Source organism: Photinus pyralis, unplaced genomic scaffold (assembly GCF_008802855.1).
Source record: "Photinus pyralis isolate 1611_PpyrPB1 unplaced genomic scaffold, Ppyr1.3 Ppyr1.4_LG10, whole genome shotgun sequence".
Taxonomy (NCBI): Eukaryota; Metazoa; Arthropoda; class Insecta; order Coleoptera; family Lampyridae; genus Photinus; species Photinus pyralis.
The window spans coordinates 16,444,193-16,471,915 of NW_022170250.1; the positions used below are offsets into that span (position 1 = coordinate 16,444,193).

Genomic DNA, 27,723 nt, shown 5'->3' on the forward strand with positions numbered 1-27,723 from the left:
ATTCTGCATTGCGGATAAACCAAGTAAATTTCGAAAACAAAGATTGAAACACAAAAAATATAAAATGCGGTATACAAAATACGATATAAAGAAATGCAAAAATTACTACCTGCATTAAATAACACAAAATAACAACAAACATTTATGGAGCGACGCGTTCACGACTGCCATTCAAGACAAGATGCCAAACGTAAACCACATTCCTGCTTTCTAGGTGGCGCAGGCAGCTTTTACCCACTTAGAAATATCATGGTTGCCAACTCTCAAAAATGTGTGCATCGTCGTAAGATGTATATACAGGGAGGAACCTCTCAACATGTCACATAAGTAATACAGTGTACGTCACAGATATTACCTCAAACACCGCTACCCAGACCCAGAGAAAGCGGTTGCTGAAATACGCTTCGTAGGCTGCTGCAGCTGAAGAGCTGGGCGTCGATTCCCGAAGATGTGCTTTGTTCACATCGACTGACCTTGATGTGAACGTGAATGTGACTGCATTCTCGAACCTACCACATCGAGCGATAAGTTGATCGAACGCAACGACTGGTATAAACCACTCGTTGGCCGTTGCGTGAAAGTCATGCGCAGTTGCAGCTACAGGACGGATCTTGCAGCTGTTTTGCTAGGGTTTATTCAGTGCCCTAACCTATACATTCACATATTTTCTCTGAAATAAAACATGGAATTGTTCCAGAATTTTCTGGTTATTAATAACAGTATCCTAAATGCAAAAACAAAACAAAATACAAAACTGACAAATGACAGTTCAATGCTTGTCTGTGATTTGTTAGCGTATAAAGTTTGTCCACGATTCGGGAATGAGGCTAAACTTGAACTTATCCCTATCGTATACGATCATGACGTCATGGCAGCCGGTCACATCACGGAGCATATTGACTAACTTCGGGAATCGGTGCCCTGGTTGAGCGAGTCGTTCACCAGCATTTTAGGTAGCGCTCGCGAAGCTCTTCGTCTGGTGAACGCGCCCAATGTCTGATGACGCAAACTTATACATAACCTAGCCTCTTTTTCAAGAAGTTTGTAGTTGAGTTGAAGATGTGTTGTATAAACGGTTGTATTTGAGCAGAGTGCAACATCAACAAATTTAGTCAGCAATCGAAACTACAAGTGCATCAAATACACTATTACCTTACCTTTGTTTATAAAGCTATCAGTGATTTATTTTCATACCATTTGGAGGAGGGAAGTTATAGAGCTTTGCATTTATGGAGGTAAGTCCTATTTTTGTATGATATCATTTACACATATTTATTATAGGCAGTAATGGACGATGGCATTGTTAAAATTGAACCAGAAAAAGAAGAGGAAATAAATTCGTCTCTTGTAAGAAATAATTTTATAAGTAACTATGCTTCTGTAACTGTAAAAGAAGAACCTATTGCTCTTGTATTTGGTACAGAACACTTTAACAATGAGTATGACGAGGAAGAAACACAGCAACAAAATATTGAATCTGAAAATGTAAAATTTAAATGTGACATAAAAGGTAATATGTCAAATTTTCTGGCACCGAAAATGCCTAAAAATTTCAAATGTGACTTTTGTGATTATGCCACAAATCGTACATACAAATTAAAACAACATCTCTTAACACACAATAGTAAGAAATACGGTAGATGTCCACATTGTGATTTTGGCACGCATCATAAAGGGAACTTGAAACAACATGTGTTATCACACAATAAGATAGATTTTAAATGTAACCATTGCGATTATGCCACACATCATAAAAGCAGTTTGAAAAAACATCTCCTAACACATGGTTTGAAAGATTGGAAATGTCACATTTGTGACTTTGCGACACATCGTAAATATAGTTTGAAACAACACCTTGTAGCACACAATGGTACCAAAGATTTCAAATGTTACATTTGTAATTATGCCGCACGTTACAAACGCAGCTTGAAAATACATCTATTAACACATGGTTCAAAGGATTTGAAATGTCACATTTGTGATTTTGCCACAAATCAAAAATATAGGTTGAAACAACATCTTGTAGCACACAATGGTATCAAAGATTTCAAATGTAACCTTTGTGATTTTGCCACACAGCATAAACGCAGTTTGAAACAACATATCTTAGCACACAATGGTACGAAAGGGTTGAAATGTGACATTTGTGATTTCGCCACAAATCGTAATTACAATTTGAAACAACATCTCTTAACACACAATGGTACGAAACATTTTAAGTGTAACCTTTGTGATTTTGCTACAATTAATAAACAGACTTTGAAACAACATCTCTCAACGCACAATTGTACAAAAGACTTTAGATGTGCACAATGTGATTATAGCGCACATAATAAACGCAACTTGAAACAACACATCCGAAGGCACAATAAGAAAGATTTCAAATGTAACCGGTGTTATTATGAAACAAACAATCCAAAACTGTTCAAAAATCATCTCGCAAAACACAAAACGTCAAACAAGGGTACGAAAGATTTGAAATGTGACCTTTGTGATTATGCCACAAATCATAAATGCAATTTAAAACAACATCTTTTAGCACACAACGTTATAAAAATTTTCAAATGTGACGTTTGCGATTATGCCACAAATCATAAATTCAGCTTTAAACAACATCTCTTAACGCACAATAGTACAAAAGTTTTTAGATGTGCACATTGTGATTATGGCACAAATTATAAACACAGTTTGAAACAGCATCACTTAAGACACGATGGTACGAAACATTTCAAATGTAACCTTTGTGATTGTGTCTCGCACCGCAACACAATTTAAGGTCAGTTGCTGTCAGTTAAGAAACGTCATACAAGTCAATTAATTGACCAAACCTTAGATATTAGTGGTTGTGATGGAATTAATAGTAGAACTGGTTAACCATTCCATGTAAGTAAATAAAAAATTACATTGAGTCCTGTTCTGAATTTTCATATTATTATTAATATTTATTTTCATATGACCAACAATCTTTATGTTATGCAAATATTGACTAATTTCTGCAGAAGGCCCCGTTGCGCACTAATAGGTGCAACTAATAGAATAGGAATAGTGAAGATGCGTGATCGTTTGCCTTCTTACGTGCCGGTACCAATACACACTTCAGGCGAGGAACCCCACCATTTGACCTCCAGTAACAATGAGTTCAGGAACGAACTTTATGATTATGATTAACTCCCACCGTTGACTTTTAGTTTAGACAACAACCACGATCGAATGACCTTCAGTGAGAATGGTTTAGACAAGAACCCACGTCTACGTTTGACCTTCAGTGAGATGAATATGCCGAAACAAATTCATGCTCACTTTGATGTTCTTTAGGTACATGCAATTTATCATTTTACCGGTTGTCTAAAATTGAACCGTAGATGTGTTTAACCACCGTTGACACAATCTGATTTTTGTATTCCTGTTACCGTCAAGCATTTGTGTGTTATGCTAGGTTTTTTCTTGTTAGTTCTTTTTTTCCTGGCTTTTCGGTTTGGATTTGCTCTACGGAACCAAACCTCGTGCGTAACAAATTTCGTTTTTCTTATTCCCTTAAGACGCACAAAATTCTGTTTTTTAAGATTAATCCTTTTCCGATTGTGTGCCACTTTCCAACACATAAAAGACTGCCAAAGTAAAAAAAGGCAGCGAAATATTCGACATTTTGACAACGAAAGTTAGATGACGTTGCTTGTAATTGTTCCAGTCGTTCCACAGATTTGCCAATTGTAAGTATAGGCTAATTGATTACGGGATAACGTTCCAAAATGCGCAGACTGAACAATTTACTCAGAACTAACCAGGGATTCACGAGGTCGGAAGAAGCGGAGGAGGCATTCCAGAAGCTCTCACACACCCACTGCAGCTCTACAGACGGGATTTCGGGGAACCTTTCTGCCTAATTCAGACAGACGCAAGCGGGCACAGAATCGCAACAGTGTTTTATATGCGGAAATGACGCCGACGCCCCAAAAAATTCCATATTAGCGCACAAGAATGCATGGCGATGTTATGGGGCATCAAACGCTACCAGCCGTATTTGGAAGACCGCCATTTTACCCTGAAAACTAACAACCTCGCACCCATATGGCTAAACAGGGTAAAAGACCACTGCCCGGAAAGGGACAACGAACTGCCCGACTTTCTATCAGGAAACCCGACGGTAGACGAAATTCCTGGCGACGCCCTCAATATTTATAGAGCTCTCGAACCAATAACGTCGGCCAATACCGCACCCCATCTGACGAGCGCAGCGATCGACATTTCCACCCTAGTGGAAAGGGTCAAACGCAACCAGCAAAGGCTGCTAACTTAACGCGCACACGGCAGGAAATCCAGGAAGAAGGCCTCCAGAACCCAGGACAACGATTGCGACGAGAGTACACGGTAAACGTAGGATACCTACCTAAATTTTTCTCATTGGTGAAGTAAAATGCATCGTTAATTAACCGGACCACCTCCTATCCGGAATGTATCTGAAGGTCCTGGATACGGTAACCTTAAACTATATACATTTCGAGATGAATGCCGCTAAGTACAAACATCTAAGGCAGGGCCCCTCCTTACGTTAGTTGTAGTTGACCTGAAGCACAGTAGGGAAGGAACGTAAAATAAAACACTGAAATTGTGAAAAGTTTGTTTAATAATGATCGCAATTATTAAGATTGTGAAAGCTCGGAAATTTAAGTCGAAATAAATTACATTGTAAAAATAAACTTTGAAAATGGTAGTTCACCGAATAAAAATAAATAGGCTGGGAAAAAAGAACTTACCAATAAAAACACCATTAAAAATTAATTGCTTGTAGTGATGTGAATGCGTAGCTTCAAGAGGTAACATATGACTGCATCATTCATGGAGAAAATTGTTAGTTACAAACAACAAGTCAGTACAATACATCAAACGAATCGGTAATTTCCACATATTAAATAAAATGATCAAAACTTATATGAATGTTACTTCAAGGACAAGACCAAGTAATCAACATCAATAAACATAAATTAAGCAAGCATTACACCAAAAACGTAAACAATTACAAACAATAGCATAACTGTATCACATATGTAATTATGTATTGCGGTTAAACCAAGTAAATTTCAAAAATAAAGATTGAAACACAAAAAATATAAAATGTGGCATACAAAACACAAATACGATATAAAGAAATGCAAAGATTACTACCTGCATTAAATAACACAAAATAACAACAAACGTTTATGGAGCGACACGTTCACGATCGCCATTCAAGACAAAATGATCAACGTAACCTCCGTTCGTGCTTTTTAGATGGCACAGACAGCTTTTTCCCACCTAGAAATTGCATGGTTGCCAACTCTCAAAAATGTATGTATCGTCGTAAGTTGTATATACAGGGTGGAACCTCTCATTATGTTTTCACTTCGGCATGTAGCTCTGCAGGGGGGAAAAGGTAAATGACACAAAAAAGGCAGATTCGTACACAAGGAATTGAAGCCGCTAATCAGTCTAAATGAGTTCAAACATTCATATTAAAATTAATAACTGGCCAATCTCAAATAAATCAAATTAGGTATATCATTTACATTGAAAGCAAATAACACCAAATTCAAGACTCACTTACACCTGAGTTACAAACAGCTAGGCAACATCATACAATATAAATAATTTCAATTAAAACTATGTACATTAACGCTTTCAAAATGGATATTGGCACAAATTAGAACAAATTGAATTTAACTCAATGGATGCAGAAAGCAAAGTGATCTTGGCAAAGCTAATTCAACACCACATCTTCTTCCTATACACACTGTAATGATCTTAGCCTCCTACTATCATGGCGGCTAACGCCAACTTCAAGTCACATCGGGATATTCGACCATATTCTGTAGTAGCGGGAATGCCAAACGAACATGGCTGCCTGTTTGAATATTCTCGCTTAAGTTTCCCGCGAGAATCTGTCACTCGGGGCCACTCCGAGTGCTATAAGATCGTGATCGTCATGTAGGACACCTACGTTGTGTAATAACTGGGTTCTCAGCAGGCACTGAGGGCGGTTTATGGATAAGGAAACCAAAAGCAATAGCTGATTAAGTTTACTTTTTGGCCCTCTCGAAACCGGGTTAACTACTACAAACACGCTATGAGTAACCAAAATGGAATCGAGCCATTCCCCAGGTATTACAACACATACATATCAGACAAAACTAAGAGATGTTAAATATTCCTCGCCGGGCAGGAACGGGTGAAAATGTTAGTGTTAAGGTTCACCAAGGGCCGTATAAACTTGAATAACTCGATCCCCTCTAAACAAGCACACGTCCCTCTTGATTACTGACAGCCCAAAATAAGCAAATATAATGATATGCAATGCAATAATCGAGAGTGACAAGATACAACCCTACCGACAATGAAACATGATTGCCAATACCAACAAAAGTTACACATTAACAGGTACAAGTGATTGAATTCAGTAAGTACATAAGTGTAAAGGGTTACAATCTGCATTCAAGTTACACACATTTATAGATTAATTGAATAAAGCAAATACCTCACCTGATATAAAAAGCAAAAGCACACAGCAATGATTAAGGTATAATAAAATATTTCAAGATAAGCCGTACTTTACACTTCAGGCGGTTACAAGAAAAAGACCATGAACACACATGTTAAATCGTATTTATTGACGGACCCAAAAAGGAAAAGGGAAAAAGACCAACGTGTTTCATTCCTCGGGCACCCCTGACTACAGGGATACCGGAGGCGTGCTGCTCAGGGCTTCCTGGCCCTCTTCAGCCAGAGAACGGGATTGAAAGGATGGGTAAAGTTGGGGATGGGAACGAAAGGAACGGAGTTAGGGTGCTGAGGGGGAGAGTACTGCTCCAGCATTCGCCTCGTAGATTTCAACATAATGCTAGCATTATGCGAAGCTACGTATGTCTGAGGAAAACCCCCTGACAAAACCCCAGACAGAGCAGTCGGCAGCGGGATTCGAACCCACGACCTCCCGAATAGCATAGGTGAGCGCAACCACTGCGCCACGCGTCTCGGTGACGGACCCAAGCCACGCGGTAATTTGATCTAACGCCCCTAAAAACCACCCGAAAATCCCCCATTCCCTGCATTTCACGCATTTTTAGGAAAAAACTGGACTGCAGGTGTTTGAAATGGTAAACACATGTGGTCTTCCGAGAAATTCCATCCGCCTCATCTTCGCTCTTTCCCTTTTCTGTAATCCCACCAGATTTCGGTTGGCAGCTTTCGTAACCAACATGATGTATAGGGTGCTTCGTATCGACAATCATATTCACAGGACGTTGTTAAGGTTGGGGCATCTCAACACTAACATTGTTTTCAAATGCTGACATCGAAAACTATTATATTGTGAAACAGCCCTCATTGTTTCATACTCTTTCCTCGAGACTTAGTGATTGTTCACAATGGATATAAGCATAACAAAAACATAACAGATACATAATTCATAATGTTGAATAGTAGCACACCAACGTACCTATTTGTTCACAATGATTACATAATTTTTGTTTTTTTGTAAATGTCCGCGTATCTTTTATGTCATACCGAAACGGTACATAAAAAATACATAAAGTTGGGTCGGTTTCAACTTTACGTAAGTTTTATGAAAAATCTAGTGGAATTAGGTGTATTTCTGTTGGGCACAAAGATGCAGCACTGCGCTGTTGGTTTGACATTTCAGTTACTGCGTCTAACATCTGCAAACATAATCTGGTTATTTTTAAATTGGTAGGTACATAGTTTTTGGCGCATTATTTCATAGTTTGGGGTGGTGTGGTCGTTCGTGGGTTGTTCTTGGATTATATCCAACATGACGTGGAAAACATAGACGTCGAGTTACTAATTAGTTTGGTGCGATTACAACCCCATTTGTTTAATAAAGGTAACAAAAGACATAAGGTTAATAGGTCACAACCGCGTCTATAATTATTGACCGCTGTGAATAAGGTGATCGAATAATGCTGGAGTCATCCTGGTGTGTGAAAAAAACCATTGTTCATCATGCAGCTTCATTTCTAGACACAATCGCTTAAATTCTCCTCTTTTCTCTCGGTCTCGATTTATAGGTCTGACCCACCAACGCCGTTTTTGTTTGGTAACAACTTTGTCTCTCTGTCTTCTTAACCGCAAAAGCAATAAATCCGATGAAATTTCCATCTTAGTGACACACACATATACACCACAAATAATATTGCTATGTTCTTGACGTTTTGCCGGGTTTAAATTTCGGATTTGCGCCTACGCAGATAATTACAAAGGATCGCATAATCACGAAAATGAAAAATTAAACAAACTTTGGCTCCGAAAATATGGCCGCCCCAGGCTTCAACGCGCAGTATTGCCCTGATGAGATATTATCAGTCCCCTTTCTTTTGTAGTCTAAGGTTTCACTCGCAAATACTTTCGAACGGCGTCTCTATATATGCCAACGGTACTTGTCGCTTGAACTATGTCTCTAGGTACGCCAACGGTACTGGTCGTTTGAAATTTGAAATCGGACATGTCAGTGTCATTTGAATTTTTGGTCAGGGGGTGATCACATGTCTACAGTATTAATTTCCTACTTCTTCCTTGACCACATTTCAAAATTTCAAGTTCATATCTTTTAAAACACCAAATATTAGTCCATTTAAGGTTTTCGCGTGGACACCCTGTATATTGGAATATCTAAATTAAATTAATATATTGAGATGCCGCAACCTTAACAACATCCTGTGAAGATGATTGTCGATACGAAGCACCCTATACATCATGTTAGTTACACAAGCTGCCATTCGAAATCTGGTGGGATTACAGAAAAGGGAAAGAGAGCGAAGATGAGACGGATGGAATTTCTCGGAAGACCACATGTGTTTACAATTTCAAACACCTGCAGTCCAGTTTTTCCCTAGAAATGCGTGAAATGCAGGGAATGGGCGATTTTGGGGTGGTTTTTAGGGATGTTAGGAGATCAAGTTACAGCGTCGCTTGGGGTAGTCAATAAATACGATTTAACATGTGTGTTCATGGTCTTTTTCTTGTAACCCGCTTAAGTGTAAAGTACGGCTTATCTGAAACATTTTGTTACACCTTAATCATTACTTTGTGCTTTTGTTTTTTTTTATATCAGGTGGAGGTATTTGCTTTATTCAATTAATCTATAAATGTGTTTAACTTGAATGCAGGTTGTAACCCTTTACTTGTGTACTTACTGGATTCAATCACTTGTAAATGTGTAACCTTTGTTAGTATTGGCAATCATGTTTAATTGTCGGTAGGGCTGTATCTGTATTGTACATATTTGTACGTGTCCCCTTATTTGTGTATCGTGCTTTTTAGCCACTCTCGATTATTTCATTGCATTCCATTATATGTGTTTATTTGGGCTGTGAGTAATCAAGAGGGAAGTGTGTTTGTTTAGAGGGGATCGAGTTATTCAAGTTTATACGGGCCTTGGTGAACCTAACACTAACATTTTCACTCATTCCGAAGCCCAACAACTTTAGCCCACGTCTACAGGCACCACACTGGGCCTACCGCCCGGCGCGGCATATTTAATGTATCTTAGTTTTGTCTGATGTGTGTGTTGTAATACCTGGGGATGACTCGATTCCATTTTGGTTACTTATAGCGTGTATGTAGTATTTACCCCGGTTTCGACAGGGCTCAAAAGTGCTGTACTTTAGATGTTAGCTGTAGGCTTTGTTCATTATAGGACTACTCCGAATTAGGTTTTCCTGCAGTTTAGCTAATTCGTAAGGTAAATGCCGGAGTAGTATAGAACCCTCTGCAGGGGCGTCGTATTGGAATTGGTGTCAGCTTCAATATAATCTTAATCAGCTATTGCTTTTGGTGTTCCTTACCCATAAAACGCCCTCAGTGCCTGCTGAGAACCCAGTTATTACACAACGTAGGTGTCCTACAATGACGATCACGATTAGTGCACTCGGAGTGGTCCCCGAGTGACAGATTCTCGCGGGAAATAGGCAGCCATGTTAGTTTGGCATTCCCGCTACTACAGATTCCGGTGTGACTTGAAGTTGGCGTTAGCCCGCCAAGATAGTAGGAGGCTAAGATCATTACCAATATGAAAATAAAATATAATAAAAAAAATTAATAGATTGAAAAATACAACAAAATGAAAGCTCTGTATATCTCGAGGCAACGCTCACAGGCATGTTTTGAATATTTTTTTCCTTATGAACGAAAATACTAAAATAATGATAAGATAAGGAGATAATTATTAGCTATAGTTAAGATATGTACCTATCTAATCTGTTAAACCTCTTGAGGCGTAGGTATAAATGTGTGTGCAAGCTGCCTCATAGACGAATATTCTCACCATGTATTTTAAACTTGTATTGGTTTCAGTTGTTCTCGTGTGTGTAGGTGTTGTCTCAGGTATGTAACGACACGTTTATATTTTATGCACGAACGGTCTCTAAATTGGAGGCCTTCATTTCTTGCCAGTTAAGCATCCACGACCCAGACAACACAAACATATCTTATGGACAGCCATTTGCAATACAAAAATGGACACGTGTTATATCCTATGAATGTCCACTTTTGGATATGGTACATAAAATGGATGTCCATAGTATAAATAAATTTTTATTCGTGCACTTACTCTAAAACAAAAAAAGACAATTTTCAAAAAAATTAAGAAATCTAATATATTACTTCATAACTTCATGCCTTTCTTTAGTTCCTCGCAGCCATTTTTTATTGCCTCTTCGGTTGTCTTGTCACTTTTTAAGGTTTAAGATTTAAAATACTTGTCATACCTACAAAAAGCAAACCAAAACATCAAGGAACCACAATAATTAATTAAACGATCGACCGCGTGTGTCAACAGTAAAACGTTCATCCAGCGAAATGCTCTTGTCGTTGGTATGGATATCCAAAATTGGACGATGAATGAAAATGCTATGGATAGTTGTATAAAAACATCCAAAAACAGATAATATATGTACGGTGTTCATTAGAAATCAAATGAACATGAACCGCATATCCATTGGATATCATGTGTTGTCTGGGGAACTTAAGCGCTTTCAGGCTTCAAGTGGTTAGAATTAACATAGATTGCTGTGATGATTACTTTCTAATTATTGACTCTTCGCTAGTATAGGTTCCTTATTTACCAGGTGTTCCTGTTCACAGTTGTAGCCGAAACGTGTCAAATGCTTTAGAAACATAGCATTACCATGATTGTCACCAGACCCAAACCGGTTGCTTGTAATATACACACGTGGTGCTTTACAGTCACTTCAGTGAATTTAATCAGTTTTCATCATAATTAAGTTGTTGTACGCTGTGATACAAAGCAACAATAAAACACTTAAAACTTGATATGGGCAGATTAATAGATTCGAATACGAAATTAATGCGTTTAAAATGGAGATAGCTTGGTGATAAGAGAGATAGTAAACATTGTTTACCAACGAGCATGTTATTAACGTAATTTCACTATGCACTATGTCCTAAGGTATATTTCCATGCTGCTCTGAAAAATGTGTTGAAGCATCTTGTATAACCAGATTTAAAACATTGACGTTATGGTTATAGGCATCATAGATGTCGCTTATGTTGGTATTGTAATTAATGTACGTTCGTTGATGTTAGCCAAAATGACTGTATTGTAACATTATATTTTATGTTAAGTGTATCGAACTAAACAAGCATTAAACTTTTGTACTTGATAAATACACTGTTCCAATAAAATGATCATATATATGGTCGATTCCGACACTGTGTCCAATGTGCCAATTTTGTTAGGAAAACGAGAGAACGCACATGCCAGCTGAGGAAGTCTAGCATATTAGTTTTGGAAATTATTTTGGAGGGGTCAAACTTAATTATTCCTTTTTTTGTCATGGCGTGTGTTTCTACACTTTTTGAAACATATCGAATGCATTATTTTAAAGTTGATTTCTGTTGACGTATCGATTCGTAGGTTCTCAAACCTCAAGGAAGTGCTATTCTTGCGAAGCTAATTCGTTGGAGTCCTCTGATGTTGACTTTAAGCAATGTCGTAGCTTTGTTAATCTTACCGCAACTACGAGTTGTCCAAACGGAAAATGCATATTTTATCTTGAAGGTACGTATAATATGTTAATCTAATACACGAATATCATCTAGATCCTTTTAGAATATCTAGGCGGCAGCTATAACAAACAGATCGTTTATAATACGGTGAGATTATGTCATATCTATGATTGTAACTACCTGAAGCAAAATGGCCGCGGAAAGAAACACTGTGTGGAGTGCGACAGCGACTACTGCAATACTAGCAAATATTGATCAATACGACCAAACCTCTACAAGAATTGTGAACTATTGTCTGCACACATACTACCACCATTTTGTTATTGTTCATTATTATTTTTGTTCTTTTTTCTTTGACATGATCCTCTAAACTGTAAAATGAAATAATTATGTTGTAATATTTACCTTTGGAAACCTTATTATTCCTCCGACAGAACTCCAGACCAGAGTTGGACTGGGTCAAGCATAGAGTAACCCAGTGACCCGGTGACCCACAGTTTCCTGACCCGGTGACCCAGTTGACCCGGTGACCCAGCTTGACCCGGTGACCCAGTGACCCAGCTTGACTCGGTGACCCAGCTTGACCCGGTGACCCAGCTTGATCCGGTGACCCAGTGACCCAGCTTTACTCAGTGACCCGGTGGCCCAGTAATTAAATTATTGTTAGGTATCATCCAAAACAATTTCAAGTAACTTTCAATTCTAAAAAAAACTTCCTCAATAATATTCGGCAACAAGCACGTAGCCCAATTTCATTCAAGAGAACTAATACCTAAAAAAAATCAAATGCATTTGTTTACAGTTTGTAGTCAAGTAGTCAATGAAAGTATTTAGAGAAAAGATTTATTTGGATTAAGCTAACTAGTAGAAAAAAATTAAATGTGAATGAACACCTGTAAGCAAACTGGTAAGCCCTGAAGCAAAGAAATAACAGTATTCTAATACAATTCGGGACATGGAAAGTTTTTTACGGCAGTATTAAAGCAAACATCACAGAAATGGTAGTTGTCAAGCAATCGAGTATTATTTTCAACAAACCAGCATTTCCTTTATTTCATAATCTGTACACTTAAACCGACGGCACTGACTTAACTGCGTTATTCGATCAAACTAGGTCACTGGGTCAAGTTGGGTCACTGGGTCTAACTGAAAAGAGTATGACGTGACCCAGTGACCCGGTTTAATTTAGTGACCCAGTTGACCCAGTGACCCAGTCCAACTCTGCTCCAGACTTCTCAAAGATCTATAGATTTTTTAAAACACTTTGACCCTTCTAATGGAAGATTGTGTGATGGTTTTTCGAAGAAAAGGCGGCGAGTGTGTTGCAAAGACAAAAATAAATTAAAGGTCTGCGCATATGTGAGGACGACGGTACCCAATTTTACATACGTAGATTAGTATCTTGCCCCTGCCTATTGTGATAGCGCTTTTTGCTATGTTCCCAACGAAATTCGCCAAAAATTAACCATGCAGGAAAGAAAAAGCGAATCAGTTTGTACCTACTGATCTTAACCCACCCCAGGCTCGAAGTGAAGATGACAGATTTTACGGCAAAGTGGCAACGTTGCAATCTCAGTATCAAAACACGGTTCCCGCTCAAATTTCGAACAAAACAATGGCACGTGATTGGATCGTCTAAGGTAGAGCCCCCTTACGTTACACGAAGCTAATACAATGACTCGGGACCCAGTCGGGCAGGAACACTAAAATAAAACGCTGTAATGTCTGCGAGTTTATTTATTATAAACTTATTCTGAAAACCCGGGAATTTGATGGATGCAAGCAAAACCTAAAGTGCCGCACTCTCGCAAAAGCAGACTACCAAGGAGAAAAAGAGCACGACTTGAGAAAAAACCTTGGCCTTGAATAAAACCCAAACTATGCTAATCACAAGCAAATTAAAACACCAACCACCTAAGCAGAACACGTAACACTGCCTTAATTAATTAATGAATTCAAGTAGCGGAGTACGTTTGAACAGTATGCGTAGAGTATTCGTCACAACATGTCATGTACTTTCCTTTAATCGCGGCTAGAAGGTAACTCACTTTTTAGTTAGTCAGGTGAATCTGGTTATTCGTTAGGTTTCACGTTTCGCTTGATTGCCCTCCTGTTTCACGGTTATATTCATGACGTAACAATAGGCAGTTATGACAATACACAGTGTGCTCTCAATTATGCTCAGTTTCCACATAATGACATTGGTATAAATCCCAGACTTCCGGAACTACTACCTGTGCTTCGTAACTCCCCTGACATCGGTCACGTAACGACACAAAACTGAAGATGGTTAAGAGATGGGTCGCCGCCCATGGGTAGGACGGCCTTGGTTACAGCACTTCGTCCCTAAAGTTGGAGATTCGAGGGCCCTCAGATCCTTTTATGCCTTAGCTCTAGAATACCTTTCTATTCTAGCGTCCGAGCTCCCTCTCACGGTAGAAAGATATGAGTTACATACAACAAGGCACACGCATTCGCGAATGTTACGAGTCACCTTAAACTAAATACACCTAGCATGGCATGCCCTACTTCCCGGAAGTCGAGGTTCTACATAGATACACCCCCGTGCACCGTGTAACTGAGTTAAACGTGGTCTAAACCTGAGATATCGTAGACTTCCACAAGCACATGGATATTAGTTAACACCTCGCATGTTATAAATTACATATTAGCATAATGGTAGTTGGAAAATATCTGATTTAACAAAAGGCACAATTCATATAAGTACCTACACAAGAGTAAACTACATAAAATATTTTACCCGACACCAAAGTTGTTAAATCCTACGCACAAACACCAAAAACAAAGCTAAACTAATACAACTCAAAATACAATAATTCCACCAACAAGCTTTAACAATCAATAAGTGACGCCAAGCCCCCAAATCCCAAACATCCTCCGGAAATTACAAAAAAAAAGATATAGACATTAGTGATTCTATACTCCTCCGGCATTTACCTTACGAATAAGGAAAACTGCAGGAAAACCTAATTCGAAGTAGCCCTATAATGAACAACGCCTACAGCTAACATCTAATGTGCAGCACTTTTGAGCCCTCTCGACAAACAGGGGTAAATACTACATACAAGCTATGAGTATCCAAAATGGAATCGAGCCATTCCCCAGGTATTACAACACATACATCAGACAAAACTAAGAGGTATTAAATGTGCCTCGCCAGGCGGTAGGATTACCCAGGGCCAGTGGGTGCCTGTAGACGTGGGCTAAAGTTGTTGGGTTTCGGAACTAGTGAAAATGTTAGTGCTAGGTTCACCAAGGCCCGTATAAACTTGAATAACTCGATCCCCTCTAAACAAGCACACTTCCCTCTTGATTACTCACAGCCCCAAATAAGCAAATATACTCGTAATGAAATGCAGTGAAATAATCTAGAGTGACTAAACAGTACGATACACAAACAGTGGGACACATGTAACTATGTACAGGGTGTAAATCGAAAAGTGGAACATATGCGTTTAACATGGGAAATTACTTTTTCTTTGCGCAAACGTTTCGTAATTATTTTACGCAAAAATACTTCAAATAAAAGTTATAGAGATATAAATTCTGCATCTAAATCATGTGACACGATTATTCTACCGAAAAAATTAATTATAAAGATTCTGTTTGGCGTCCGACGTCCGACGATCCGAAAGTGTTCCTATTGGTTGAAAATTTTAAAAATTGAATTTTTTAACATTGAATATTACAACTTTTGCCACAAAAAGTACTTATATAACGTAAATGTAACTTCTGATTTTCTGAATGTGAAATGAAATCCGAAGAATACTAAAATAGAAATACATAAATTTGAGGTTTGACTATCAAAACACGCAGGTGTGCCATTATTTAACAACGACACTAAAATTCGGTGAAGTTTCCCTCGATTTGTCACTAAAACATTTTGCGAAATTCGGACGCATGTGAACTCTGGCATATTTTTTATCCGATAAAAAATTTCCGAATCGGATGGCGGACATCGGATGCCATGAGAACTAGCCTAAGTAGCCAAGGACTATGTTTTTCTTTTATCATAGTCCATGGATAGACTAAAAACGCGATTAAAAACATTATTGGACAATGGTACATTGTAGTGCACGGAAGTGATAGTTAAAAAACACACGAAAGTACATCGTTTCACAGGTATATAAATTATAGGTTAGTTTTCGGTGAAATAATAAACAAATGTGGGCTTCACTTTACGATCATTATTATCACTCCTCACTCTTTCCTTCTCTAAGGGTTACACATTGTGATGATCCTAGCCTCCTACTATCTTGGCGGGCTAACACCAACTTCAGGTCACACCGGAATATTTGACCATGTTCTGTAGTATTGGGAATGCCAAACTAACATGGCTGCCTATTTGAATATTCTCGCTTAAGTTTCCCGCGAGAATCCGTCACTCGGGGGCCACTCCGAATGCACTAAGGTCGTGATCGTCATGTAGGACACCTACGTTGTGTAATAACTGGGTTCTCAGCAGGCACTGAGGGCGTTTTATGGGTAAGGGACACCAAAAGCAATAGTTGATTAAGTTTATATTGCAGCTAATACCAAAACGGTGCCCCTGCAGAGGGTCTTAAGTGGTTCTATACTACTCCGGCATTTACCTTACGAATTAGGAAAACTGCAGGAAAACCTAATTCGGAGTAGTCCTATAATGAACAACATCTAATGTACAGCACTTTTGAATCCTCTTGAAACCGGGGTAACTACTACAAACACGCTGTGAGTAACCAAAATGGGATCGAGCCATTCCCCAGGTATTACAACACATACATCGGACAAAACTAAGAGATGTCAAATATACCTCGCCGGGCGGGAGGAGTACTCACGCCCAGTGGGGTCCCTGTAAACCTGGGCTAAAGTTGTTGGGTTCGGAACGAGTGAAAATGTTAGTGTTAGGTTCACCAAGGCCGTATAAACTCGAATAGCTCGATCCCCTCTAAACAAGCACACTTCCCTCTTGATTACTCACAGTCCCAAATAAGCAAATATAATGAAATGCAATGGAATAATCGAGAGTGACTAAAAAGCACAATACACAAATTAAATATGTACATATGCAAGTATGTACAGCACAGATACAGCCCTACCGACAATGAAACATGATTGCCAATACCAACAAAGGTTACACATTAAAGGTACAAGTGATTGAATTCAGTAAGTACATAAGTAAAGGGTTACCATCTACATTAAAGTGACACACATTTATAGATTAATTGAATAAAGCAAATACCTCACCTGATATAACAAAGCAAAATCACACAGTAATGATTAAGGTATCACAAAATATTTCAAGACAAGCCGTACTTTACACTTCAGCCGGTTACAAGAAAAAGACCATGAACACACATATTAAATCCTATTTATTTGACCAACCCAAGCCACGCAGTAATTTGATCTGCTAATACCCCTAAACCACCCCAAAATCGCCCATTCCCTGCATTTCACGCATTTCTAAGAAAAAATTGGACTGCAGGTGTTTGAAATTGTAAACAGATGTGGTCTTCCAAGGAATTCCATCCGTCTCATCTTCGCTCTCTTTCCCTTTTCTGTAATCCCACCAGATTTCGGTTGGCAGCTTGTGTAACTAACATGATGTATAGGGTGCTTCGTATCGACAATCATATTCACAGGACATTGCTAAGGTTGGGGCATCTCAACTTTAAAGGTACAAGTGAATGAATCCAGTAAGTACATAAGTAAAGGGTTACAATTCTGCATTCAAGTTAAACACATTCAGAGATTAATTAAATAAAGGAAATACCTCACCTGATATAAAAAGGAAAAGCACACAGCAATGATTAAGGTATAACAAAATATTTCAAGATAAGCCGTACTTTACACTTAGGCCGGTTACAAGAAAAAGACCATGAACACACATGTTACATCGTATTTATTCATTACGACGCTGTAACTCGATCTCTTAACACCCCTAGAAACCACCAGAAAATCGCCCATTCCCTGCATTCTCTTTCCCTTTTCTGCAAACCCACCAGATTTCGGTTGGCAGCGTTTGTAACTAACATGATGTGTAAGGTGATTCGTATCGACAATCATATTCACAGGATGTTGCTAAGGATGGGGCATCTCAATACAATAATGCGCTTTTTTCTTACTACCTAAAATACATCACCAAAGATGGGAAAGTGCTCTTATGCTTATATGGAGTTTAAAGAAAAAATGGAACAAGCTATAATCCTTCATTTTCTATGTAAAACTAAAGTCGTTTATATATTTTAGCAAGGTCTGATGATGAAGTGAACTTCGAAATGGATAACCTATAAAGAAAAAAAAAAAAATTATTTGCCTCTAACTTACCTGCTACATTAAATATATCCAAAATGATTTTCACATGGAGCAATACATCAATAAAAATAAATAAAACACTTCGAATTGTTGTTGTTTTATTATAATTTCGGATCAATTAGACACCATTTCTAAAACAAAATTAAATCACCGAAAACATGGAGAAAATGATAGTACCTACAAACATTTAAAAATCATAACAACAAAGACAAAACTAAATGCTAGACTAAATGTATACAATTTTTTGTTTACTTACAGTGGTTAATAAATTATTCTAATTCTAATACCTAATTGTGGCTGTGTGACGGAAAGGAAACAACAAATGGTTTGCATGTGTTGCCGTGTATCTGATAATAAGTGTGCTCATTAGCCCCCCGGGAGGTTTTAAATTTGGGTATGCTAAGGACACACTAAGTGGTTATGGGTCCTGTTTAGTGTTCCACAATTATGAGTGATAGCTTTAGATGCGCCACCCTGTAAAGTTACAGGAGTTCCAATCAGAAAAACACGTAGTAACCTAACGCTAGAGAATTGATTATGGCACGGCGATCTTAGACAATGTGCGTCGAGAGATGTTGCTGAAAAGTAGACTTAATGCTTGTCGTATAATTGCAACTGCATTTAAACACTTCTGTAGAATGGTATTTCGACATATGATCTCGCATATCAGACTTAAGGTGGCAGGCATAATCGCAAATGTGACATTTATACCTGTTTAAAGCATCGTGCGAGTGCATCGCCGCGAAGTGCGATTTGAGATTCCCTTTAACATTCGTTGCGTAATCGCAACTGGCACATTTAAAATCTTTAGAAATTTTGTGTTTTAAGAGATGGTGTTGAAAATTTCGCTTAATTTTTGTTTCATAGTCACAACTTGAACATTTCAGATTTTTATAATGTTTCAATGTGTGTTTTACGAGATTGTGTTGTCTGAAATTCCATTTAATATTCGTTCGATAATCACAAATGGTACATTTAAAATCTTTTGAAACCTTGTGTAGTACGAGATGTTTTTTTAAAGAAGGTTTATATTTTGAAGCAAAATTACAATGTGCACACCTGAAATCTTTGGAAGGTTTGTGCATTCTGAGATGTTGTTTCAAATTCATTTTTGTATTTGTTTCAAAAGGACAATTGTGACATTTGAAATCCTTAGAAAGATTATGTATTAGAAGATGCCGTTTCAATGTAGTTGGACGATTTGTAACAAAATCGCAAATGTTACATTTAAGATCTTTGGAAACGTGCACATATGTTGGATGATGTTTCAATGAGCTTTCAAACGATGTGGAATGCATTAAGAGATGAATTTTCAAAGCACGTTTCCAGTTTGTGGCAAACTTACAATGAGCACATCTAAATAAATCTTTAGAAATTTTGTGCGTTAAGAGGTGAATTTTTAAAGTACTTTTAAAGTTTGTTGCAAAATTACAATGTGCACACTTCAAATCTTTAGACGTCTTGTGCGTTTGGAGATGTCTTCTAAAATTCACTTTCATATGTGTCGCGTAATCACAAATGTCACATTTAAAATCTTTTGCGACGTTATGCGTCAGATGATGTGCTTTCAATGTACTTTGACGGTTTGTGGCAAAATTGCAAATGTTACATTTAAAGTCTCTTGAAAGGTTATGCGTTAGAGAATGTGATTCCAATCTACCTTTAATGTTTGTAGCAAAATCACAAACAGCACATTTAAAGTTTGCCGGTCGACTCCACTGGTGTGTCGACACATGTTTTTCAAATTTGTATTTATGATTTGTTTCATAATCACAAACCTTACACGTAAAATTGGAAACCTTGTGAGTTAACAGGTGGCTTTGAAATTTGTGTCTATAATGTGATGCATAATCGCAAATGTCACATTTAAACGCTTTAGCAAGACGGTGCACCAAAAGGTGTTTTTCAAAGTTTGATTCATTATCCGCCACGTAACGACAAAGGCCACATTTTATAGTTTGAATATTTGGCAAATTGTTTTGTTGCTGCACTCGTTCTTCTTTCACAGTTACCAAAACATCATTGCTTATAAAAACATTTTTTCCGAGAGACAAATTTATGTCGTCTTCTTTTTCCGGTTCAACTTTAACAACGCCATCAACCATTACTGCCTATAAATATGTGTAAATGCTACGATTAGAAACTTAGGACTTACCTCCATCGTAGCCATGCCTTAGGACGGGTATTAAAATAAATCGAACAAAGCTAATAGTAATGGACTCCGTAATGGATGCACTAGTAGTTTCAATTGGGGAAAATTTGTTGGTGTTGAACACAACTTAAAACTAAACTAACCTGCGACTCAGCATTATGAAGCAAGAACATCTAACTTCTGTGTTACGAAAAAGAGCCGATTGCGATGGAAATGCCGTTTTTATACACATGTATGGATGTGGCTCTTGTACATGACGATGTTTAGTAAGAGTTGTAGGGACCTCCCTGTATGTACAATATAATAATAGCGTTTTCGATTGGCAAAACTCGTACTGCACGAGTGTTGCACGAGAAACTGAAGAAATCCATATGAAAATTGCTCTCAATGGAACATAAATATTCGTAAATATTTGTTGTCATTTGTCCATAACCTCATTTTAGATGTAGGTAATCGACAAATCTCTATTCTAAAAAATTACAAACGATTTCAGTATTATTTATGATAAACGATGAGGAATATAAATTTGAAATTCCTGTAAAGGACCAATTTTTGGCGTTCAGTTTAATGAGTAAGTGCAACTTTTTGTAAAATAGAAGCTATTTCACCATCTTCGCTATCGCAAGATGACGACAAAAAACTCTCCAATGCAAGAAACAAATTCAAATTGCTGCACGTTTGTTTTGAAAATTTGTTAACTAGTAGCTCCACGAGCTCTCGGACCTCGTGCGTTGAAATTTGCACTGAGTGCGTAATTGTTGCATCACATTTGCCAATGGAACACAGAAAATTGCCCTAAAACTACCAATAGAACGTAAAAATTGCACTCGTGCAGCACGAGTTTTGCCAATCGAAAACGCTATAAGGTATTTCACAGTGTATATTTGGGGGCATGTGTTGTACTAACACTGTAAATTAAGTGCTTAAATTCCGTGCTATTTTACTTCTGACAATTAAATCTCAATTAGATAGATAACCTGCTTAGTAAAGAACGGTTAAACACATCGGCGCCTTATTTAAACAATTTAAAATGTCCCGAGCGGCTACAGAGAGTAACTTCGGTGATGTTGGTTGTTTGTTTTCGAAAAGAAGCAAAACGAACTGTGACATATCTTATACACGAGACTCTGTAAATACTGCAAATGCAAGGAATAGGTACAAACCGCAGTTACTCTCTGTAGCATCATTTACGTCGGCAATGAATACTTCTACACATTCCGATGATTTGGTATTTAAAACACTGTCGAAAAATAATACATTTGCACCTCATACAGGATTACAACAAAGAGCACTTTGTTATCCATTACTGCTGCACACGTTTGAGCGTTGAATGAAAAATAATTAATAATTAATAATTTAACAGTCTAAGGTTAAGCTGTACAAAATTTAGACATTATGTTATCCCTCTAGAGGCGCTGTAGGCCAGTCATTGTGGATCTTTACCTGGAAATAAGTCCGGAAGTTTTGAAACTTTGTAGGTTCATAGGTTTTGGGATCTACAACTAAAATTCACAAAATGCACAATCCGAGATGCCGCCGGCGCCGCCATCTTGCCAAGATGGCGCCCAAAAACAATTTTTTGCAAATATCTCCAAAACTATGCGTTTTTCGAGAAAATATGTAGAGCGCAAAATTAAAGAGGAGGAAGTTTCCTATAAGTTCCTAGTAAATATTTATCACGAAATAATGGCACATCTTTTATTCAATTAATCGATTAATTCATTAATCAATCCATGTTAATAATTTATGATCAATTAATTTATTTATTTATGTAGGGACCTTTAAAAACCGAAAAAAAAGTGAAACCGGAACCGGTACCGAAACCCTTAAGAAATAATTCTACCTAAATAGTGCGAGACCGTAACCTATACCTATTTTATATAGGTTTCAACCCTCTGGATCTTGGTGCCCGCCGCGGGGGAACTTTTTTTGTATGTACAGGGTAAGTCAACAATTGCGCGGAGTAACTTAATGCCTTGAAGATAAGATTTTTCGATTGAATGCTTCTGTATTATGATATGGTTGAATATTCTCCACATTTTAAAAATATTTGGAATTATACAGGGTGCGCTCACAAAGTAGTGCGCTAAAATGGTAAATTTTTTTTAATGAAACCCCTGTATTTGAATGCATATTTGAATTCTACGTGTAATTGTACGACTTTTTTTTATTATATGGTTAATATTCGAAAAAAGATAATTCGTTTTGTAAGAAAAATTTGGCATTGGCAAGCGTCAGTTTATTGTCAAAATTATTACTTGAATTTTGATTCCAGGTTCTATATCCTTTATCCTGTGTAAAGTAAAAGCAAAGAGATTATGGGTAGTCTTTGCTAAAAGTCAAATAAATAGATCTACTATGAAACATTAAAAAATAGCATACAGGGTGTTTTTTTGTAGGTCCAAAGTTACAAATTGTCATATTAAAAAATCTCACTTATTTAAATGGAACACCCTGTATATTTTTCTGTCATCTTTTAGCTGCTCCAAAAGCGTTCAACTTTTGATAATCATGTCCTATAGCTATCTTTGATAGTTTTCGAAACATCTTGGTTTTCCTGGTTTTTTTATATTCTAATCTTAAATATACGTTAAGTATATGTAATTTACCTACTAATGAGGCGGCCATGCAAAAAAAAACGAAAATCATATCAATTAATTTATTTTTCAAACAATTCAACTTCAAGTTCAAAAACAACAATAGTAACAAAGGTTTATTGTGCGTCGTTAACCAACGAAACCATGACTTTGTTTCTATTGGTTATTTCATACTGATCTAATGATAGTAAACTAATGATAATAATGATTGTATAAATCCACCATAAATTTCTGTTAAATGGATTTTCATTACGTTGGAAAAAAATGTGCAAACACAGTATGAGTCCATTAGAAAATTCATCTAGCCTTCCGCGAAACCCATACAAATTTAAAAAGCGCTTTTAAACCCGGATGTTTTTCCAACGCCAACTGTCGTGCACTTTCATAATAAATTTCGCGATAAAACTACGGATAAACATTTCTAATATTTACCCTGGTAAACGGTAGATTGCAATCAATTCCGGTCGAGCTGTTTGTCCACACGTATCTTTCTTACACGCCATAGATTTATTATTTATTCAGTCGAGCACTCAAACGCGAGTGATTGCTTCAAAACAACCCTCGCGGACATTTCGCACCGCTCGACGATGTTGGAAAGACGGAACGTTTTCATTTCCGACGTGATGAAGGAGGCCTCCTCCCCAATGGTCTACATCGGCCGATTTTGGGGCCTCTTTCCGCTCACCATCGAGAAACGCGGTCCGTATTTCACGCTGAGGTGGTCGCAGAAGTACTCGCTCTACAGTTTTCTGCTGGGGGCCGCGCTCGGTAAGCGTCGCTCGCCTCCTGGCCCCGTTTATCGTATTCTTTCAGTTTGCTTGACCGTCCACGGGATGGTGAACGACCTGCAGGCCGGCAGCACTAAGTCAATTCGCATGAAGCAGCAAACTGGAAAGTACGTCACAATTGGGGACATCAGCATTGTGGTCCTTATCGTGTTCATCGGAATATTTGGAACTCCGTTTAGGGCCAACGATTTCTTCTCGTTCGTCGACGCCATGAACGAGGTAGGGCCGATCTGTGCGTCTCGGGTTAAATTAATCTTGACAGGTCGATTCGATCATCGTGATTTCCGACGCCAAAAGGGCGAGGAGGGTATCGATTTTGCGACTGTGCACGGTCTTAACGGCGGCGACCGCCATACTCATATCCGATTTGGCTATGTGGTGGACCATAGGTGATCAGTCCCAGGGTAGCGATTTTTTAATCGGTAACTACGTCCCGTTCTACACCTCTTACTACGTCATCCTTTTCCTCGAGTGCCAATATTGGCACTTGCTCTACTGCATCAAGCGAAGGTTGCAGCTGCTGAACGCCTGCTTGAAAATCAACGGCGTGACTCCGGAAGATGCCATTCGAGGTGTCATCAACAAACCCTTTAGCCTCTTTAGGAAGACGCAGAAATCGGAACCGAAGGTGATTAGCGTAATCGATGCGCTTGGTAGGCAGAAGACCATCGTGGACATCTTCTTCATACGCAACGGTAAGTACGACCCCACCGAAACTACCTAGGTACCTCTCGAAAATCTTCAGCGGGCAAGTTGCAAGACAAATCGGTCAACGACTACATTGTGAAACTGACGCGGGTCTACCTGAAGCTGTGCGATGCGGCGGACTGCGTCAACAACTGCTGCGGTCTGAGCATTCTGGTACCTATGTGACCCGGTTATTTGCCCGTGCTCAAAATGGCGACGGTTTCAGATTATTTTAACCAGCTGTCTTTTGCACCTGGTGGTTACCCCCTACTTCTTGGTCTTGGAGATTTTGGGTAGGAAAAACGTTCTGGTCGCGACCATACAAATGGTGTGGATATTTACGCATTTAACTCGTCTGGTGATCATCGTCGAAGCGTGTTACGCCTGCACGTCGGAGGCGAGGAAAATACGTCCGTCTATTTGTAAGTTGCTCTGCTACGATTTCGACGAAGACACGAGGAAACAGGTTTTAACAATAATGTTTTGTAACAATTCCGCAAGTGGCTGTTGTAGCTGGAGCTGTTCGCGGCTGAGTTGAATCACCGGCAGATTGAGTTTACTGCTTGTGGGCTCGTCAGAATAGATCGAGCTTTAATAACATCGGTACGTATTCGCCGAGGTAAATGCAGTAAGTACAAAATTATGTCATCGCACTTACAAGATTTTGCTCATATTTTCCTAACTAGCCTCTTTGTTAGACACAATTTGGCCAATCGGGTAAAAGGCAATACGATATCAGTCCCCGCCAATTTTCATTTCATGACACATTATCAATAGGATACGAATATCTATCGCATACGATTTTCAGTAAGGGAATTTTTGGACACGGGAACGCGACTTTTAATCCGGCTCCTATTCAATAGCACTGATCCTTGAATTAGTAGAATCGATTGGCATCGCTGCTTCTGTTCGTTGTTGGCGCATTTTCCGAAAAATTCCCCTAAAAGGTACACGGATACAAAAGTGAAGCATATCCATTTCCGTATGTAGTTGCTATGTTAGACAATAAACCTTAGGCTTGATATGTAATCGAACCCCGTTGTTTGTAAACATTTTATAGATCTCTTAAAACCCTAACAGTCAGACCGACAGACAAAGCCATTACATAAAGAGCATTTTCCGAAAAATTCCCCTAAAAGGTACACGGATACAAAAGTGACGCTTATCCATGTCCGTAGATAGTTGCTATGTTAGACAATAAACCTTAGGCTTGATATGTAATAGAACCCCGTTGTTTGTAAACATTTTGTAGATCTCCTACAACCCTCTCCTAGATTCCGTATGCTACTATGGACTTCGTAAATAACGTACATTTCATAAAACGCTCACATTTTGTTGATTTTGAAAAAGGGAATTTTTGAACACGGAAACACGACTTTTAATCCGGCTCATATTCAATAGCACTTATCCTTGAGTTCGTAGAATCTCTTTTCGTTCTCGAGTTAGACGAGCTACTAACGGACAGACCAACAGACAAACCCATTACATAAGGGGCATTTTACAAAAAATTCCCCTAAAAGGCACACGGATACAAAAGTGATGCATATCCATTTCCGTAGGGAAAAACGTACATTCCATAAAACGAGCACATTTTGTCGATTTTGAAAAAGAGAATTTTTGGACACGGAAACACGACTTTTATTCCGGCTCATATTCAATAGCACTGATCCTTGAATTCGTAGACTCAATCGGCTTCGCTGTCTCTTTTCGTTCTCGAGTTAGACGAGCGACTAACGGACAGACCGACAGACAAAGCCATTACATAAGTGGCATTTTGCGAAAAATTACCCTAAAAGGTACACGAATTGAAAAGTGACGCTTATCCATTTCCGTACATAGTTGCTATATTAGACAATAAACCTTAGGATTCATTAGTAATAGAACCCCGTAGTTCGTAAACATTTTGTAGATCTCCCACAACCCTTTCCTAGATTCCGTATGCTACTATAAACTTCGTAAACAACGTACATTCCATAAAACTAGTAGATTTTGTCGATTTTGAAACAGGGAATTTTTGGACACGGAAACACGACTTCTAATCCGGCTCATATTCAATAGCACATATCCTTGAACTCGTAGAATCGATTGGTATCGCTGTCTCTTTTCGTTCTCGAGTTAGACGAGCGACTAACGGACAGACCGACAGACAAAGCCATTACATAAGGGGCATTTTCCGAAAAATTCCCCTAAAAGGTACACGGATGCAAAAATGAAGCATATCCATTTCCGTAGGTAGTTGCTATGTTAGACAATAAACCTTAGGTATCATATGTAATAGAACCCCGTTATTCGTAAACATTTTGTAGATCTCCTACAACCCTCTCTTAGATTCCGTATGCTACTATAGCATTCGTAAACAACGTACATTCCACAAAACGCGCACATTTTGTCGATTTTGAAAAAGGAAATTTTCGGACACGGAAACACGACTTTTAATCCGGCTCATATTCAATAGCACTTATCCTTGAATTTGTAGAATCTCTTTTCGTTCTCGAGTTAGACGAGCTACTAACGGACAGACCGACAGACAAACCCATTACATAAGGGGCATTTTACAAAAAATTCCCCTAAAGGGCACACGGATACAAAAGTGATGCATATCCATTTCCGTAGGTAGTTGCTATGTTAGACAATAAACCTTAGGCTTGGTATGTAATGGAACCCTCTCCTAGATTCCGTATGCCACTATAGCCTTCGTAAACAACGTACATTGATCCATATGACTGAACAGATTTCTTTGTTTCGAAGTAGTAGACGATGGCTGCTGGCGTTAGTTGTTTTTTGTGGTACGGACAGCGTAGATTGCTAGTTGAATTGAAATTGGATGAAAATGACATGCTGCTTTTTAACAGACACGCTCATTATTTGCGATTGTATGACGACATCTTGTATTGTTGTTCGACTAATGCGCATATATTATGCAGGCTTAATTCGAACTTTGACGGCTCCTGCATCGCACATAACTAGTGAGAATACATACAGGGACATACGTAATAGTTATATACAGGGAGTGGTAAGGATAATAAAATATAATGAGGAGAAAGGACTATGCAACCAAAAATTTAAAATAACCAGATACTGTAAAGCATCATAATTTAATGGCGTCAACTGAAAAATTGGCATTTTTGGGGGACCTCTAAATTTGACGTCGTTAAATTATTGTGATCCC

The 27,723-nt window shown here is 38.3% G+C and overlaps 3 protein-coding genes and 1 long non-coding RNA gene across 6 annotated transcripts; 2 read left to right on the forward strand and 2 right to left on the reverse strand.

Moving 5' to 3' along the window:
• Positions 1 to 1,009: 1,009 nt before the first annotated feature.
• Positions 1,010 to 12,278, forward strand: LOC116161998 (zinc finger protein 501-like). Of its 3 annotated transcripts, none has more exons than XM_031475505.1 (4): positions 1,010 to 1,235; positions 1,282 to 1,510; positions 11,924 to 12,067; positions 12,119 to 12,278. In XM_031475505.1, the coding sequence occupies exons 1-4, from the start codon at positions 1,230 to 1,232 to the stop codon at positions 12,268 to 12,270; spliced, it is 531 nt and encodes a 176-aa protein (XP_031331365.1). In that variant the 5' UTR covers positions 1,010 to 1,229; the 3' UTR covers positions 12,271 to 12,278. The 3 variants fall into 3 exon arrangements, with proteins under 3 accessions (XP_031331365.1, XP_031331366.1, XP_031331364.1); XM_031475506.1 differs by having other exon boundaries at positions 1,282 to 1,347; positions 12,119 to 12,260; XM_031475504.1 differs by lacking the exons at positions 11,924 to 12,067; positions 12,119 to 12,278 and having other exon boundaries at positions 1,282 to 3,374.
• LOC116161999 lies at positions 11,996 to 12,516 on the reverse strand. The gene is made up of 3 exons (XR_004143472.1): positions 12,431 to 12,516; positions 12,196 to 12,381; positions 11,996 to 12,134 (listed from the first exon to the last, which is right to left on the reverse strand). It is a non-coding gene; the product is annotated as an uncharacterized LOC116161999 (long non-coding RNA).
• Positions 12,517 to 18,411: 5,895 nt separating this feature from the next.
• On the reverse strand, positions 18,412 to 20,721 carry LOC116162131 (zinc finger protein 99-like). Its single transcript, XM_031475668.1, has 3 exons — positions 20,626 to 20,721; positions 20,486 to 20,565; positions 18,412 to 20,441 (listed from the first exon to the last, which is right to left on the reverse strand). Exons 2-3 carry the CDS (start codon positions 20,498 to 20,500, stop codon positions 18,882 to 18,884), a joined length of 1,575 nt encoding a protein of 524 aa, XP_031331528.1. The 5' UTR covers positions 20,501 to 20,565; positions 20,626 to 20,721; the 3' UTR covers positions 18,412 to 18,881.
• Positions 20,722 to 24,011: 3,290 nt separating this feature from the next.
• Positions 24,012 to 25,417, forward strand: LOC116162395 (gustatory receptor for sugar taste 43a-like). Its single transcript, XM_031476011.1, has 6 exons — positions 24,012 to 24,086; positions 24,130 to 24,562; positions 24,613 to 24,728; positions 24,781 to 25,020; positions 25,068 to 25,173; positions 25,332 to 25,417. Exons 1-6 carry the CDS (start codon positions 24,078 to 24,080, stop codon positions 25,415 to 25,417), a joined length of 990 nt encoding a protein of 329 aa, XP_031331871.1. The 5' UTR covers positions 24,012 to 24,077.
• The last annotated feature ends 2,306 nt before the right edge of the window (positions 25,418 to 27,723 follow it).

Excerpts from the sequence above, each read along its gene's own strand:
- LOC116162395 (XM_031476011.1), top strand. Across the intron at positions 24,563-24,612 it reads CATCTTCTTCATACGCAACG|CGGGCAAGTTGCAAGACAAA; the intron begins GTAAGTACGACC and ends GAAAATCTTCAG. Across the intron at positions 25,174-25,331 it reads ATCGGTACGTATTCGCCGAG|GATACGAATATCTATCGCAT; the intron begins GTAAATGCAGTA and ends CATTATCAATAG.